General features: G+C 44.8%; 1 protein-coding gene across 2 annotated transcripts in view; it reads right to left on the bottom strand.

Moving 5' to 3' along the window:
- Positions 1-1,071: 1,071 nt before the first annotated feature.
- Positions 1,072-16,395, bottom strand: part of C1QTNF3 (C1q and TNF related 3) — a 28,021-nt gene continuing 12,697 nt past the window's right edge. For both annotated transcript variants that reach the window (XM_040420140.1, XM_040420139.1), the window contains exons 5-6: positions 9,315-9,414; positions 1,072-2,049 (exon numbers count right to left, since the gene is read on the bottom strand). In XM_040420140.1, coding sequence (XP_040276074.1) covers positions 1,890-2,049; positions 9,315-9,414 — 260 coding nt within the window. In that variant the 3' untranslated portion in view covers positions 1,072-1,889. The remainder of the gene's footprint in view (positions 2,050-9,314; positions 9,415-16,395) is intronic.

Here is a 16,395-nt window from a genome sequence, read left to right as displayed (position 1 = left end):
TACAATTACTGAGGTCATGTGAGGACAGAATTGAGGATTCCACCACATCGGAAAAACAATGTAAACATGATAAACACGTGGAGTGAGTCCAGCTCTGCCATTTTCCTTAGAATTTCATATTTCAGACCCTTTCCACTCAGTGGCCTGTATTGATGCATATTTTAGGGGTGGGGCTGTGACAACCTCTTGAATAAAGGGTGCATTAGACACCCCGATGCTGCAAGTGATTGCCGGGACGGAAGCATTCCTTCCTGGCAGTCGCCATTTAGCTAGCAGAGGACATCGCTGCTATTACATGCAGCGATGTCCTCCGCGGCATGCGCTATAGCTCGTCCTCATGCAGGACAGCGGTGCGCTGAGGGCAGATCGTGAGTACACAGCACCATCTCCAGATCTTCCAGCATGCCCGATAAACGAGTGTTTGTTCATTCATTGGGTAATTGTGGAGGCAGTATTACACTGCCAGATGATCGCTAACGAGCGTCACTACGAACGCTCATTGGCAATTATCTGGCAGAAAATCTGCCCGTCTAAAATACCCTTAAGGGTCCATTCACACGTCCGCAAAATGGGTCCTGATCTGTTCCGCAACGTTGCAGAATGGAACTAGACCTATTCATTTTCAATGGGGCTGCAAAAGATGCGGATAGCACACAGTGTGCTGTCCGCTTCCGCACTTCCGTTCCGCAAAAAAAAATAGAACATGTCCTATTCTTACCCGCAGACACGGACAAGAAAAGGCATTTCTATTTAAAGTGCGGTCCACAAAATGCAGAACGCACATGGCAGGTGTCCGTGTTTTGCGGATCGCAAAACACTTGCGGACGTGTGAATGGACCCTAAGACAATGGCTTTCATAGGCCAGAGATATGCAGATTAACTCTCTTCCAAAGACTGAAAGCAGTATGTGTAATGCTGCCTAATGGGGGGGGGGGGGTCAAACCCGCCGATTAGCTGTTTGAGGAGCTTATCAAGCACAGCGCCGTACATTGTATAATGGCTGTGCTTGGTATCGCGCTCAGCCCCTTTCACGTCTATGGGGTTGAGCTGCGCCTAGGCCACGTGACCGATGAATATGTCGTCACTTCACTAGGAAAAGCTGAGAGAAGGTTGTGGCGCTACTGTGAGTGCTACGGCATTCTTAAGCATCTGATTGGCAGGGGTCCCGGGTGTTGTACCCCCACCAATCAGATAATTGATAACCCATCCTAATCAGTATTAAAAAGTCTTAAAAAAGCCATTTAACTACCTCCACTAGGTGGCACTACAGAGAATGTTTTCTTTTTTGTGGAAGAAAAGCTAATCTGCAAATTTTTTCCCAGGGAGCATTGCCAGGTCTGGAAACAGTACGAGATGAAATGTTGTAAATGTCATTATATCACAGTGGATTTCATGAAAAAGCAATTCAAACATTTTTGTCATACAGCCAAGGGCATACATAGCATAGAGGCAGACTACGTAGCAAATATGGGGTCCCTGGACAGAGGGCCCCAACTCATTGCTGCATCGCATCCCTTATTTCATTGGGTGATAAGAACAAGCTTGCGGTGAAATAATCCTGGGGTAAACCAGCACCAAATCCTTCTGTACTGGTGCAGAGGCGTAACCTGGAGCTCCAAGGACCCAGTGCGAATCATATGTGGCAGCGGGGTATTTGGTTCCCTTCAGGTACCAGAGCATGGGCCCCTGCCCAGTTGGTTAGGGATGTGGTCCTGTTAACTAGCACCTACAGGCTACCTGCCTATAGGTGTACGTAGAGTGTATAGGACATTTTGGAATTGGTCCATTAACGTGTAGTATTTTTTATAAAACACTTTTTTTTATTTTTGCTTTTTTTTTTTTTTTTTTACTGTTTCATGGTACTAGATCCTTTTATTTCTTATTTGTCCTCATTTTGTCTCAAAGAGCAGGAACCCACAGAAGGTGCAGTAACGTTGATGATCCCCGTGGAGGGCTCCGGTTCCCATTCTCAGCCACACCTCATCTTCTTTTGCCAGTTTTAACACGGCGTTGTTCCCCGATGTGTCCTGTTTCCCCTTGGACTCATAACTGGAAAAAAAAACATCAGGTTCATCAATGGGTCAAATATGTAAAAATATGGCTACAATCTTTTACAATGTGATGGCGGTTTTGGATGGTGAAAGGGTCACGGTCCAGATACAGAGCTCCAAAGGCAACACCTGTACACGATCATTTAGGTCAGGGTTCCCCAATTCCAGCCCTCGGGGCCCACAGAATGAATACCTGTGGTACATCCTGATGGATGGACACTAATTATATCAGCTGCCCAAGACTAAGGAAATCCTGAAAACATGACTGGTAGGTGGGCCTTGAGGACTGGAGTTGAGGACCACTGATTTAGGTAACCCCTTGCCAACATCCTCTATATATGTCTTTAAAGTTGGTGCCTGTTCAGGGGCTGAGCAGGCGCCCTAGTCTGCTTTTTACATAGTGAGTCCATGATCGGAGTTGTCTCTTTACCCCCTCAGATGCTGTGGTCAGTTGAGACCAAAACATCTGGGTGGTCATCTACTGTGAGAGCTTACGAAGACTGAACTGCCCCCTCATGACTAGATTGCAGCAACCTTTAGAAATATAAGAAACATAAGAAAAACTACCCAAATTTGGTACTTCTGTAATGGTACCGACCTGCAGAATACAAGTAACACATTATTTTTACTGTACAGTGAATGACATAAAAACAAAACCCCCCAAAAACTATGGCGGAGGTGCAATTCTTTTAATTCCGCATAATTTAGATTTATTTTACAGACTTCTGCAACATTGTATGGAAAATTAAATACTGCCTCTTAGAGAGTACAACATGCCTCGCTAAAAATATATTTTTTTTAATCAAAAATAAGATGTTTTGAGTAAAAAAACTAAAATGGATAAAAATGAAAAAAGGGAAGGGGTTAAATGATAAAATTCTGTTTACCTGCAGCTACCACTAGAGGGAGCAGACCTTATAGGGATTTATACAGCTCTCATTGAGCTCAATAGTAAATCATGTGCAGTGAGCTCCCCCTGGTGGAAGCCAAATGAACTGTATCAATTATGTATTCAGCTTTTCTCATGCAGCCCTGTATTGTGGCGGCTCTCATAGGTCAATACTTGTTGATACCCTTGTTTCAAGTTTGTCTTTCTCATGATGGGTGCTCTTTGAAGGAATCCATGTGCATATTTATTGAATGGCATTCTCATTTCCCATAGTGCCATTTAAAAAATAACATGGAAGAACAGGGACGTGCCTAGGAAGCATAAGCCTGCATTTTTAAAAGGTCAGGTATAAAATGCATGCATTGTATTGCTTTCTAAGACCCTAATGTACTGTATGTATGAATACAGAAGGGTGGATTATACTGTATATTTCCCTACAGATTAAGTGCTCAGTAACAATGGCATGCAAATAACCCATAAATTGTAGATATTTATCACTGTAATCTGTAACAGATTGCTTGACCTAAAGCGGATTTCTAGGAAAATAATATTGATGGATTATAATTGGAATAGAAGCCATCAACATCAGATGAGAGACAGTGCTGTACCAATGGTGGTGGCTGTGCATGGTACTGCAGCTCAGCCATATTCAAGGGAATGGGCATGCAGTACCGGACATGGCCACTACTTAATGTATGGCGCTGTGGCTGCTAAACAAAAAGCAACATAGAGAGCCTTTATAATGGTGTCCCTTATCAAAATAATAGTCATAGTAAAAAAAGTTCAACAAAAGAAACCTGCAGCCACAGTCCTCCTAAAACAACGACTTCGACTTTGGACCAGTCTGATTAGTTACCCAGGTCTGCTGCATGGACTGAGAGGAGACACAAAGGGAGAGATGTCCTCTGAGTTTATTCCTAAGATGATCACCATCAAAAACCAACTCAAATAGCGCCAATGGTCCTAATAGGGCAGGATACCTGCAGCATCCACTAGGTGGAGCCCCTTACATGCAGATTTATATAGCTAGGAGAGCTGTATAAATCTGTATATAGTGAGCTCCCTCTAGTGGTGGCTGCAGTCAGCCAGAATTTTATTATTTAACTCTAGGTCTGTGCAGGTTAAACCACACTAAATCTCGAGGGATAATATAAATATTTTTTAGATATATCACCAACATATTTTATACATTTCAGGGGCTCAATGTATAAAGAAAATCCAAATGTACAACCTAACTAACCATTCAAAAAAGAGGAGTGACGGCGCTGCTCCCAGGAGCTTATAATCTACGAGGACTTAGGCTACTTTCACATTAGCGTGTTTTTTTTTGCGGATCCGTCATGAAAAAAAGCGCTTCCGTTACCATAGTACAACCGCATGCATCCCTCATGAATGGATCCGGTTGTATTATGTCTTCTATAGCCATTACGGATCCGTCATGAACACCATTGAAAGTCAATGGAGGACGGATCTGTTTACTATTGTCAGAGAAAACGGTTCCGTCCCCATTGACTTACATTGTGTGTCAGGACGGATTCGTCTTGCTCCGCACCACATCGCGGACAGAAAAACGCTGCTTGCAGCGTCATTCTGTCCGAGATGGGCACGCAACCAAACGGAACGGAATGCATTCTGGTGGACTCCGTTTCGTTTAGTTCAGTTTTGTCCCCATTGACAAAGTGGGGACAAAACTAAAGCGTTTTCTTCTGCTATTGAGATCCTATGACGGATCTCAATAGCGGAATTGAAAACGCAGATGCGAAAGTAGCCTTAGGCCCCTTTCACACGGGCGAAAATTCCACGCGGGTGCAATGCGTGAGGTGAGCGCATTGCACTCGCACTGAATACGGACCCGTTCACTTTAATGGGGCTGTGTACATGAGCGGTGATTTTCACGCATCACTTGTGCTTTGCGTGAAAATCGCAGCAAGCTCTATATTGTGCGTTTTTCACGCAACGCAAGCCCCATAGAAGTGAATGGGGCTGTGTGAAAATCGCAAGCATCCGCAAGCAAGTGCGGATGCGGTGCGATTTTCACGCATGGTTGCTAGGAGACGATCGGGATGGGGACCTGATCTTCATTATTTTTACTTATAACATGGTTATAAGGGAAAATAATAGCATTCTGAATACAGGGATGGAGGGGTTAAAAAAAAATTATAATAATAATTAAACTCACCTCATCCACTTGTTCGCACTGCCCGGCTCGCCTTCTTTCTTCTTCTTTGAGGACCTGGGAGGAAAAGGACATTTGGTGACGTCACTGCACTCATCACATGGTCCATCACATGATCCATCACATGGACCATGTGATGAGCGCAGTGACATCACCAAAGATCCTTTTCCTCCCAGGTCTTCAAAGAAGAAGAAAGAAGACAAGCCGGGCAGCGCGAACAAGTGGATGAGGTGAGTTTAATTTTAATTTTTTTTTACCCCTCCATCCCTAATTTACAGTACTTTGCATTCTGTATGAAGAATGCTATTATTTTCCCTTATAACCATATTATAAGGGAAAATATTAAAAACTACAGAATACCTAACCCAAACTCGAACTTCAGTGAAGAAGTCCGGGTTTGGGTCTGGGAACCACGTTCAATTTTGTCTTAAGCGCGTGCAAAATTCATTGCACTCGCGCAGAAAAAACTGAAGAAAGCAACGCAATCGCATGCAAAACTCACCCCACTCGCAGGCAAAATCGCACTATTTTCCCGCGATGCACCCGCATCCTATCCGGCCCTCACACACAACGCCTGTGTGAAAGAGGCCCGAGGAGAAAGAAATAAGCGTGCCTGCTTTGCATAGAGTGCAGGGGATACTGCTGGATGAAGGGATGAGGTTCTGATAATCATGCGATGACCCCGCCTGTTTTTAGGGTGTGCTTAAAACTGTGGATGTCGGGAATGATCCCGATTGTCCGGGGTAGCGCATTCCCGAGGGCAGCACAGGCGAAGTCTTGGAGGTGGGAATGAGAGGTTTGGATTATGGAGAAGGTTAGTATTAGGTAAGCGCAGTGCTTCTGGGTTTTGCGCTCTCAGCTGCCATCGTCACATTTGACCACAGCATCTGAAAGGTTAAGTGCCTGTGATGGGCATTATTGCCGATCGCAGACATTAGCCCCAAGTGTCTGCTGTATGAAACAACAGAAAACCGGCGAGTAGAGTGGGCTCCATCTTTAAAGACTCAACTTCCACTGTATTATTACGATGGAGGTCGGCAAAGGGTTAAAAACAGTTAGCTTTTTCTTTAACCCTAACACCTGCAGTGCCATCAGTATATATTATGCCCCTCACAGTACCCTCAGTATATATAACGTCCCCCATAGTGCCCCCAGGACAAACAATCGCCCCCATAGTGCCACCAGTATAAATAATACCCCTCTTTAGCGCCTCCAGTATATATATTGACCCCAATAGTTTTTCACATAGAGGACATGATGTGAGAGACAGCAACAGACAGTCACAGTGGTCTGTAGTGCAGCAGGGGTGATGTCGGAGGAAGAGGTATATATTTGGGGGTTTGGTACCGAAAACCAAATCTGACAGTTTGTCCAATGGGGGCTGTGTAGAAAGGAGAGGAGAAGACTGAACCGTGAGGAACCCCAATAGCAAGAGAAGAAGAGCCAGCCAATGATCCACTGACGGAGCGGTCAGAGAGAAAGGCAGAGAACCAGGAGAGCGATGTCCTGAAGGCCAAGGGAACGAATCACGGTGAGGAGGAGTAGGTGGGCTACTGTGTCAACTACCCTTTGCAGATGTACATCATGAAGTCCAGTGTCCCCACTAATAGGACATATGTTCAGGGGTTCGAAGGACCACCCCTGTAAATTGTAGATAAAATAAAGGAATAAGGAGATCTTTAGTAGTTTCCTTATTTTCCCAAATGTCTTAGAACACAGTAATTTCTACAAAGCATCACCTGTGGTGGAGGAGTAACTCCAGGATGCCAGGACATGAAGCCATTCATCCAGTCGGAATCTAATATCAGTACATTCTATTTCTAATACACTTTCCAGTGGGGGGTAAATAATCCTGGATACTTAATCTGCTTTTCTATCATTTCCTCCGTATTTCCTGTATTAGTCTTCACAATAGTCGCAGTATTTGGTGTCTTCGGGAGAAGTCATCTACAAATGCTTCTCTGCTGAAGAACTTAAAATAAATGCTGAGACGGAGAAATGACAGCGGGCGGCTCATCCGGAGCATTACATGTTATTGACTAAATTAAATGATAGATTAACCCACTGTCTGCTGAACAGTGCAAATTAAATAAGAACTTAAAACTGCGACGTTCTGATACAATTTATGTTTCTATTCCTCACCATTTTCAAAATATTTGCTTGTCATCAGTGAATGAGAACACTTTTGCTCCATTAATAGGCAGTAATCCTGTCCATAGCCAGTCCTGCGCTCAGCTGAGAAGTGGATACAGTTGTATCCAGTCTAGACAATGCTCTGTGAGCTAAACAGCCCGGACTCCAGACTGATACATTGTAACAAACTAGTACAGTTGTATCCAGTCTAGACAATGTTCTGTGAGCTAAACAGCCCGGACTCCAGACTGATACATTGTAACAAACTAGCAGAGTTGTATCCAGTCTAGACAATGCTCTGTGAGCTAAACAGCCCGGACTCCAGACTGATACATTGTAACAAACTAGTACAGTTGTATCCAGTCTAGACAATGCTCTGTGAGCTAAACAGCCCGGACTCCAGACTGATACATTGTAACAAACTAGCAGAGTTGTATCCAGTCTAGACAATGCTCTGTGAGCTAAACAGCCCGGACTCCAGACTGATACATTGTAACAAACTAGTACAGTTGTATCCAGTCTAGACAATGCTCTGTGAGCTAAACAGCCCGGACTCCAGACTGATACATTGTAACAAACTAGCAGAGTTGTATCCAGTCTAGACAATGTTCTGTGAGCTAAACAGCCCGGACTCCAGACTGATACATTGTAACAAACTAGCACAGTTGTATCCAGTCTAGACAATGCTCTGTGAGCTAAACAGCCCGGACTCCAGACTGATACATTGTAACAAACTAGCAGAGTTGTATCCAGTCTAGACAATGCTCTGTGAGCTAAAGAGCCCGGACTCCAGACTGATACATTGTAACAAACTAGCAGAGTTGTATCCAGTCTAGACAATGCTCTGTGAGCTAAACAGCCGGACACCAGACTGATACATTGTAACAAACTAGTACAGTTGTATCCAGTGAAGACAATGCTCTGTGAGCTAAACAGCCCGGACTCCAGACTGATACATTGTAGCAAACTAGCAGAGAAAGCTGTGCAGCTGCTGCTGATGGGTTTAGCGTTGTCTAGACTGGATACAACTGTGCTAGTTTGTTACAATGTATCAGTCTGGGGTGTTTAGCTCACAGAGCATTGTCTAGACTGGATACAACTTCTCAGCTGAGAGCAGGACGGGCTGTGGACAGGGTTTCTGCCTTTGCATGGGAACAAGAGTGTCCTCATTCACTGATGTCTGTGACCACCTCTTCACTCACTTCAATAGGATTTCACTAGACCCCAGCAATGATGACTTTTAGACTCCTCTAGACCACTAGGTAATACATGGATTACATACTTTCATCAATATCGCCCTCTTCACCGTGAACAACCAACACATTTTGCAATCCATCTTTAAGAATCTAGTGTTTGCCTATGGCCGCCCCCAATCTGCAGGTCACCCTGTGCTTCTGCTGCCCCGTTTTCCAGCCATTTTGTAAATGGGGCATTAACCTGTCTTGACCTGCGTACTCGTCGAGTGTGCTGGCGAATAACGCGCCAAATATCCACCTACAAATGATAGACTATGGGCGCGGGTGTATAATTGGCTGCTCCTGTCTAAACCTTCAGGATGAAGCCCACAGGGAATGGATCTGTATTGCAGGCCTCCTGCTGTGCGCGGGATAAGACGTCTGCTGGGTTCCTTGAGACAAATTGATTGCCGGCTGTGAGTGTCTGTAATTGACATCTGTCTGTAACTATGTTTGTGGCGTTACGATAAGCGGCACCATCGTCCTCTGCGCGCTGGTGATAAGAGTCTATAGAGACAATACTCTGTCTGTAAAGTAACCAGTATGAGCAAATACTAGGGGGACAGTACTGGAAAACATAAGGATGGGGGGGGGGGGGGGTCACCGCAGACTTCTCCCCTCCCCCTCTTTTGAAGAACAGGTCTGTAAGAAACTTAAAGGATTATTCTAGTCCAACCACTGGGATCCCCACTGTAAGGAAGCTGATCTGCAGTACCAGTTCATGAACAAGAGTGGCGCTATTGCTCTGGAAATAAAAATATAAAAAATATAGACCTTTTCCATACCTTCTACCGCCATCACTTCATGCATTTCGCATCCGAGCCACTTACCTGTACATGCTGACTATGGTATTGCCGTTATGCATAAGGTAGACGTATACATCCTCCACTTCTTCATGCTTCAGCATGCTGAAAGTAAAAAAGTAGACGCCTGAAACAAAAAAGATCTGAATTAGGATGAATCTCTAAAGACTAACTGAGCATATCTCTTCTTAGGATCTCCAGGAGTATTTCCTGGGACACGATGCCGCCTGGATGTCAAGGCAGAAACCGCGATTGCACCATTGCATCATTAAGGCCTCTTTCACACGGGCGTCCCGGATTTGCTCCGGAGTCGTCGCGTGTGCATTGCGGGAAACCCGCGCGAGTGTCAGTTTTGACTGCGATTGCGTTGTGTTCTTCAGTTTTTATCGCCCAGGTGCAATGCATTTTGCACCCACGTGATAAAAAACTGACTGTGGTACCCAGACCCGAACCCGGACTTCTTCACTGAAGTTCGGGTTTGGGTTAGGTGTTCTGTAGATTTTATTAAAATGAAAATAATAGCATTCTTAATACAGAATGCTTACTAAAATGTGGATGGAGGGGTTAAAAAAAATAATAATTAACTCACCTCATTCACTTGATCGCGCAGCCGGCATCGTCTTCTTGCTTCTTCTTTCAGGACCTGCAAAACGACTTTTGATGACGTAATCGCGCTCACGGTGACGTCAGCGCAGGTCCTGCTGAATGAAGATAGAAGGACATTCAGCAGGACCTGCGCTGACGTCGCCGTGAGTGCGATTACGTCATCAAAGGTCCTTTTGCAGGTCATGAAAGAAGAAGCAAGAAGACGATGCCGGCTGCGCGATCAAGTAGATAAGGTGAGTTAATTTTATTTTATTTTTAACCCCTCAATCCACATTTTACTATGCATTCTGTATTAAGAATGCTATTATTTTCCCTTATAACCCTGCTATAAGAGAAAATAATAAAATCTACAGAATACCAAACCCGAACTTCAGTGGAGAAGTCCGGGTTCGGGTCTGGGTACCACATTCAGTTTTTTATCACACGCGTTCAAAACGCATTGCACCTGGGCGATAAAAACTGAACAATGGAACGCAATCGCAGTCGAAACTGACACTCACGCGGGTTTCCCGCAATGCACACGCGACGCATCCGGAGCAAATCCGGGGCGCCCGTGTGAAAGAGGCCTTATGACCATGTAAGAAGGGAAAATAATACAGTGAATAGACTTTAATGGGGTCCAGGGTTGCTTACCCCTATCATCTCCTAGCAACCATGCGTTAAAATCGCACCGCATCCGCACTTTCTTGCGATTTTCACGCAGACCCATTCATTTATTCATATAGAACATGCTACGATTTTCACGCAACGCACAAGTGATGCGTGAAAATCACCGCTCATCTGAACAGCCCCATTGAAGTAAATGGGTCCGGATTCAGTGCGGGTGCAATGCGTTCACCTCACGCAGTGCACCCGCGCGGAAAACTCGCCCGTGCGAAAGGGGCCTAAATGTTCCAAAAAGATCAATGTTGTGATTTTATGACTGTGGTTAGGGCATAACGTGATGCAACCAGAGTACCCCTTTAATGGAACCCTGTTTGGTCAAGTGTCAGATTCCTTTCAACTTTGGTGTTGCTAACCTATTCCAGATGCAGTGCCGAGGGCTGCTTTGCTCTCCTTCTCTGGCTAGCCTGTCCTCCTCACCTGTGGGTCAGGTTGCCATAGCAAGTTGCAACCCAGCTTGCACCGATTACATCACTTTGGCAGGTGGTGGTTGCCTGATAATTAGAGGCAGTTTCCAGCATTCTCACTATTGCGTTGCTCTGTTTTGGTCAGCTTTGCTGTATGATTCTGCTGCATCAACTCTGCAACATCAGCCTCTGCTATACAACTCTACTGCATCAACTCTGCCGCAGTCCAGAAAAAGCACAAACAAGCAGCCCACAGCTTTCCCAGGGGGTAAGCCACCCTTCGTACATCACCTCCAGGTGCACCCAGTGTCAGAACCTTGATTTTGGGCTCCCATGAAGTAAATGTAAAAAACCGAAGCAGCGTTTCAATAAAAAAAAAAGGTGACTTTATTCACCAGATACGCCATGTATTTGTTTAGAGTGTTTGGTCTGAAGGCTGAATTTATTTAGGGGTCAGGTCTTGGGTCTCTATTAGATTAGGGGGTGGAAATCCCAGGACTCCATGCCTGTGCTTCTGTGCCCACATGTACTGTATGCTATTAGTGCTCTGTGCCGAGTCTTCCTTCCCCTGCCGGCACGAGTGCAGCTATGTAGTTCCTGGCGCCACCGGCATCCCCCATTCTTACTTTGAGCGGAGTTTGCGCTCCGGCTCAGAGTTCTATAGTGTATATATAGTGCGCGCGCAAATGTCTCTCCTTTTTTTGTGAGCCAGCAGGCGCACACCCTCTATCTTCCTCAGCTTATGGCTGGTCTGCAATGTGTATTTAAAGGTGCTTCCTTCTACAGGAAGGTCACTAAGCAATTAGGCTCCTAGCTTTGTCTAGTCCCTGTCTTGAGAGAAGGTGTTACCGTTTCTTGTCATTTCTGTGTACTTGGACCCTGTTACAGACTTCGCTATACTGCCGCCTGTCCCTGACCTTGGACATGGTGCTGTGACCTTGCCTCTCCACCGCCTGATCTGCCTCTAGCCTCCCAGCACCCTCTGGGTGTACAGTACCATCTGGAGGTCAGTCCAGTGGGTCCACATCCAGGTCCCGTTTCCCTCATGTCCTAACCCCCCTCAGAGGTAGCACCTGATACAACCCTTGGGAAAGTCTATCCTCACCATCAGAGGTATTGTGAAGAATGCATAGTGTACTTAGATATCGCCCTCTGAGGGAGTTGGTCGCGTAGGACAGCGGGTTTGCACCCACTGAACATTATGGGGTTCTTGTCTGGGGTCTGTATTTGTTAAAGGTGTGTGTATTTGTTTAGGGTGTCTTGTCTGGAGTCTGAATTTATTTAGAGGTCAGGTCTAGGGTCTCTATAGCTTAGGGGGTGTGAGGTTTATATTTGTTTAGGGTGTCTGATCTGGAGTCTGGATTTGTTTAGCGGTCAGATCTGGAGTCTGTATTTCTTTAGGGGCTCTGGTCTGGAGTCTGGATTTGTTTATGGGGTCTTTTCTGGAGTATGGATTTCTTTAGAGCAGGGGTCAGCCACCTTTGGCACTCCAGCTGTTGTGAAACTACAATTCCCAGCATGCTCCATTCAATTCTGGAATTGAGTTTGTATGCATTTAGGGGGTCTGGTCTAGAGTTTGCATTTGTTCAGAGGTCTGGTCTGGAGTTTGTATTCATTTAGGGAGTCTGGTCTAGATGTCTGGATTTGTTTAGGGGGTCTGGCCTGGAATCTGTATTTGTTTGCAGGATCAGGTCTGGAGTCTATTTATTTATTTATGGGGTCTGGTCTGGAGTCTTGATTTGTTTAGGAGGTCTGGTCTGGAGTCTGGATTTGTTTGGAGGGTCTGGTCTGGGGTTTGCATTTGTTCAGGGGTCTGGTCTTGAGTCTGTATTCATTTAGGGGGTCTGGGATCTATAATTTTAGGGATGCAGTTATTAGATTCACAGAGAAACATCTAATCTTTGGATAGCTTCAAGGGGTTGTCAACATTTCACAACTCCCCATTTTTCTTAGAAGAGTCCCCTAAAAATAAATTTAGTAGTGATCAAACAAAGCAGGGAACCTCATTAACCCTATGAGCCTCACGGGGTTCCATCTAATATTAGTATTTGAAATACTACTGAATAATACAGATACATAGATGTACTGTATATTTTTCGACCGACTAAAAATAATTAGGAAACCATATAATAGTGATATAATGTGCGATGCCAATGTAAACGTCTGTTAATGAGCGGTAGCTTTTTAGCAGATTACATTTTAAGGGTGTTTTGTGAATTGTTGACTATGAGACATGAGATGGCACAGAAGGTGACAGACCCAGCTGTTCCTCCTGCTGTGAGGGCGGCAACGGGTCAACCATTTAGCATGAGGCAAAGCAAACTGCCAAAGCCTGAAGCGCTAAATCAGTACTCAAAAAGTAAAACTTAAAATAAATGATTACAGTGGATGTTCATCCCGGAATATATTACACATAATAGTCATATTTATGAAGTTTCGATGCTGAAGGGAAAACAGAATTTAAAGGCTATGTACACCTTTGGGGGAGATTTTTTTTATGATCGCATTTTACTCATTTTGGGCTAAAAATATATATTTTTTAATTGGTCTTTATTAAAAATATTCAGCGGTTCTGTCACAAAAGGTTAACTCTGTGACTGTGTGAATGTACTTTTTACCTTCACTTTGTGTAAGGGTCATCTAATAACCCTTATCTATAAATTACTAAAAGGTCATAAACCCTTTTTGAATCCACATTCTTATTGTTTAAGATAAGAACTGAGCTGTAATGAGTGTTTACGAGGTCAGAGATAAGGAGCTGACAGCCAGGGGCATACATATAAATCACTGGGGCCCCATAGCAAGAATCTAAATATGGGTCCCCATGCCCCATTTATAGCACATCCCAATACCCATTCCGGGCCTCTCCCTTTGCTCCATGAACTGTGCTTGCTGCTGCGTGTTAGTCTACTTTCACCCTCGCGTTTTGGCTTTCTGTTTGTGAGATCCGTTCAGGGCTCTCACAAGCGGTCCAAAACGGATCAGTTTTGCCCTAAGGCATTCTGAATGGAAAAGGATCCGCTCAGAATGCATCAGTTTGCCTCAGTTCTCCATTGCGCTTTGGATACGGACACCAAAACGCTGCTTGCGGCGTTTTGGTGTCCGCCTGATGAAACTGAGCCAAACGGATCCGTTTTCACTGACACAATCTGGCACAATAGAAAACTAATCCATCCTCCGTTGACTTTCAAAAACCCCTTTAAATGTCCCCAACTGAGGGTACATAAGCATCTGTAAGATAATACAAACGGATCCGTTCTGAATGGATGCAGGCGGTTGTATTATCTGAACAGATCCGTCCATGACAGATCAGCACAAAACGCAAGTGTGAAAGTAGCCTTATATTGTATGCCATAAGGGCTGAACTAGGATTTGTGTGCCAGGGAAAACAGCCCTGGCACACAAAAGAGGTGTAACAGATGCAGTGTGTACAAGTATATACAGCAGTGTACTGATATGTGAGGTATGAGGTATAAATTACAGTTTATACCTCACATATCAGTACACTGCTGGATATACTATTGTCACTGCCTTTGCTGTGTGCGCCGTGACACTTGTGCCATGCTTGCGGTTGCCGGTGGCAATGTGTTGCTGTTAAGGCATGTGTCCCGGCTTTGGCTGTGTGCGCCGTGACATGGTTGCCACGCATGCTGTTGCCGGTGGCAATGTGTTGCGTGTTGGCTGGTGTGTGCACTTCCCCTTTAAGTTGTAGCCTTCCCCTGTCTGGTGCTGTAAGGGTTAACTCCCTGACTGGGTGTGGTCACTTGGGTTTTATCTCCTGTGGCTTCCTGGCTGGAGTCAGTGGTACTTCAGCTGTAGTTGGTGCTGGAGATCTGCTCCAGTCCAGGGTCTTCTATCTGCCTAGTCTTTGAGGGCCACCTTGTAGGACATCGATGTCATCAGCGATGTCATCCTGGGTTCTCCAGCTATGTCTTCCCTTCCTTACATGTGGTGGTGTATGTTTGGTGTGGGGTTTGGTTTTTGGTGTGTTGTTATGTCTAGCTTGTTGTTCCATGCTTGGTGTGTTTGGTGTTGTCATGCAGCATGTATGCTAGACATTCCTACCTGCGAAAGGGGGCTGGTTTTCCGGAGGGGTGAGCCATAAGCCTGTATGCAGCGCTGCTTGGGGCTGCCATGCAGTGTGTGAGCATGGGGGGCTCTGGCAGAGTTGATATGCTGGATTCCTGTGTCGGTTGTTTGTACTGTGACCTGCTGTGTGTTCAGGCTCCTGTACTGATGCACGGGTTCTAGTTGTGGAGGCTTCGGGGGGGTAAGTGAGTTGTCTTGTTGTTCTTACCTGCCGATCCCCTTTCCCTGCTGCTTGGCCATTTGAGACTCCTGTTCATCTGTGTCTGGGAAGAACAGGTCGTCTCTCCCCTGCTCCTATGTGAGGGATTCTCAGGGCGACTCAGGGCTATAGGTATCCTGGTATGAGCCGTCCTACCATCCAGGTCCGCTCATACGGTGAGGAGTTAGGGTGAGGGATTAGGGATGCTTTAGGAGGTGAACTTCCGGCGTCCTGGCCTAGCTGCTTCCACACTATACTTGACATTGTACGGTGGGGGTTTTTCCCCACTCCCCACCTTGACAACTATTCATCTGTACGCACTGTATCTATTATACCTCGCACCTCACATATCAGTACACTGCTGTAAATACTATATATTTGTACATACTGCATCTATTATACCTTGTACCTCACATATCAGTACACTGCTGTATATACTATATATTTGTACATACTGCATCTATTATACCTTGTACCTCACATATCAGTACACTGCTGTATATACTATATATCTGTACACACTGCAACTATTATACCTCGTACTTAACATATCAGTACACTGCTGTATATATTATACAGTGGTCCCTCAAGTTACAATATTAATTGGTTCCAGGATGTCCATTGTCTGTTGAAACCATTTCAAGTTGAGTATTCGGTTCCAAATCCCCAAAATTCCATCCAAGGTAAAAGAAAATATCAATTTAAGACAAAATAAGCAGATAACTAAGACTGATAAACAAGTCCTTACATATAACAGTCAGGATTAGCTACCAACTCGCAACTGATACAGATATTTTACCAGAAAAGTGACCTGGATTGGTTGGATCTACGTTGAGTCTGGTTTCAACTTACGATGGGTCAGAAAAGACCACTATATGCTGAAAATATTGTACCCTGAGACCATTGTATCTTGAGGGATCACTGTATATCTGTACACACTGCATCTATTATACCTTGTACTTGACATATCAGTACACTCCTGTATATAGTATATATCTATACTAGTGTTGAGCGAGTATGCTCGGCACATCACCGAATATCGCGTGTGCTCAAGCACGATGCTCGAGTCAGTGTATTTAAATCAAATTTAGCCTCTATTTCTGAAAAGTTTCTGGTGGGATTTGAACTCACAACCTTCTACATT

The sequence above is a fragment of the Bufo bufo genome, chromosome 2, assembly GCF_905171765.1.
Source record: "Bufo bufo chromosome 2, aBufBuf1.1, whole genome shotgun sequence".
Taxonomy (NCBI): Eukaryota; Metazoa; Chordata; class Amphibia; order Anura; family Bufonidae; genus Bufo; species Bufo bufo.
The sequence above is the reverse complement of the archived record's forward strand: the minus strand, read 5'-3'. Positions and strand labels throughout refer to the sequence as shown.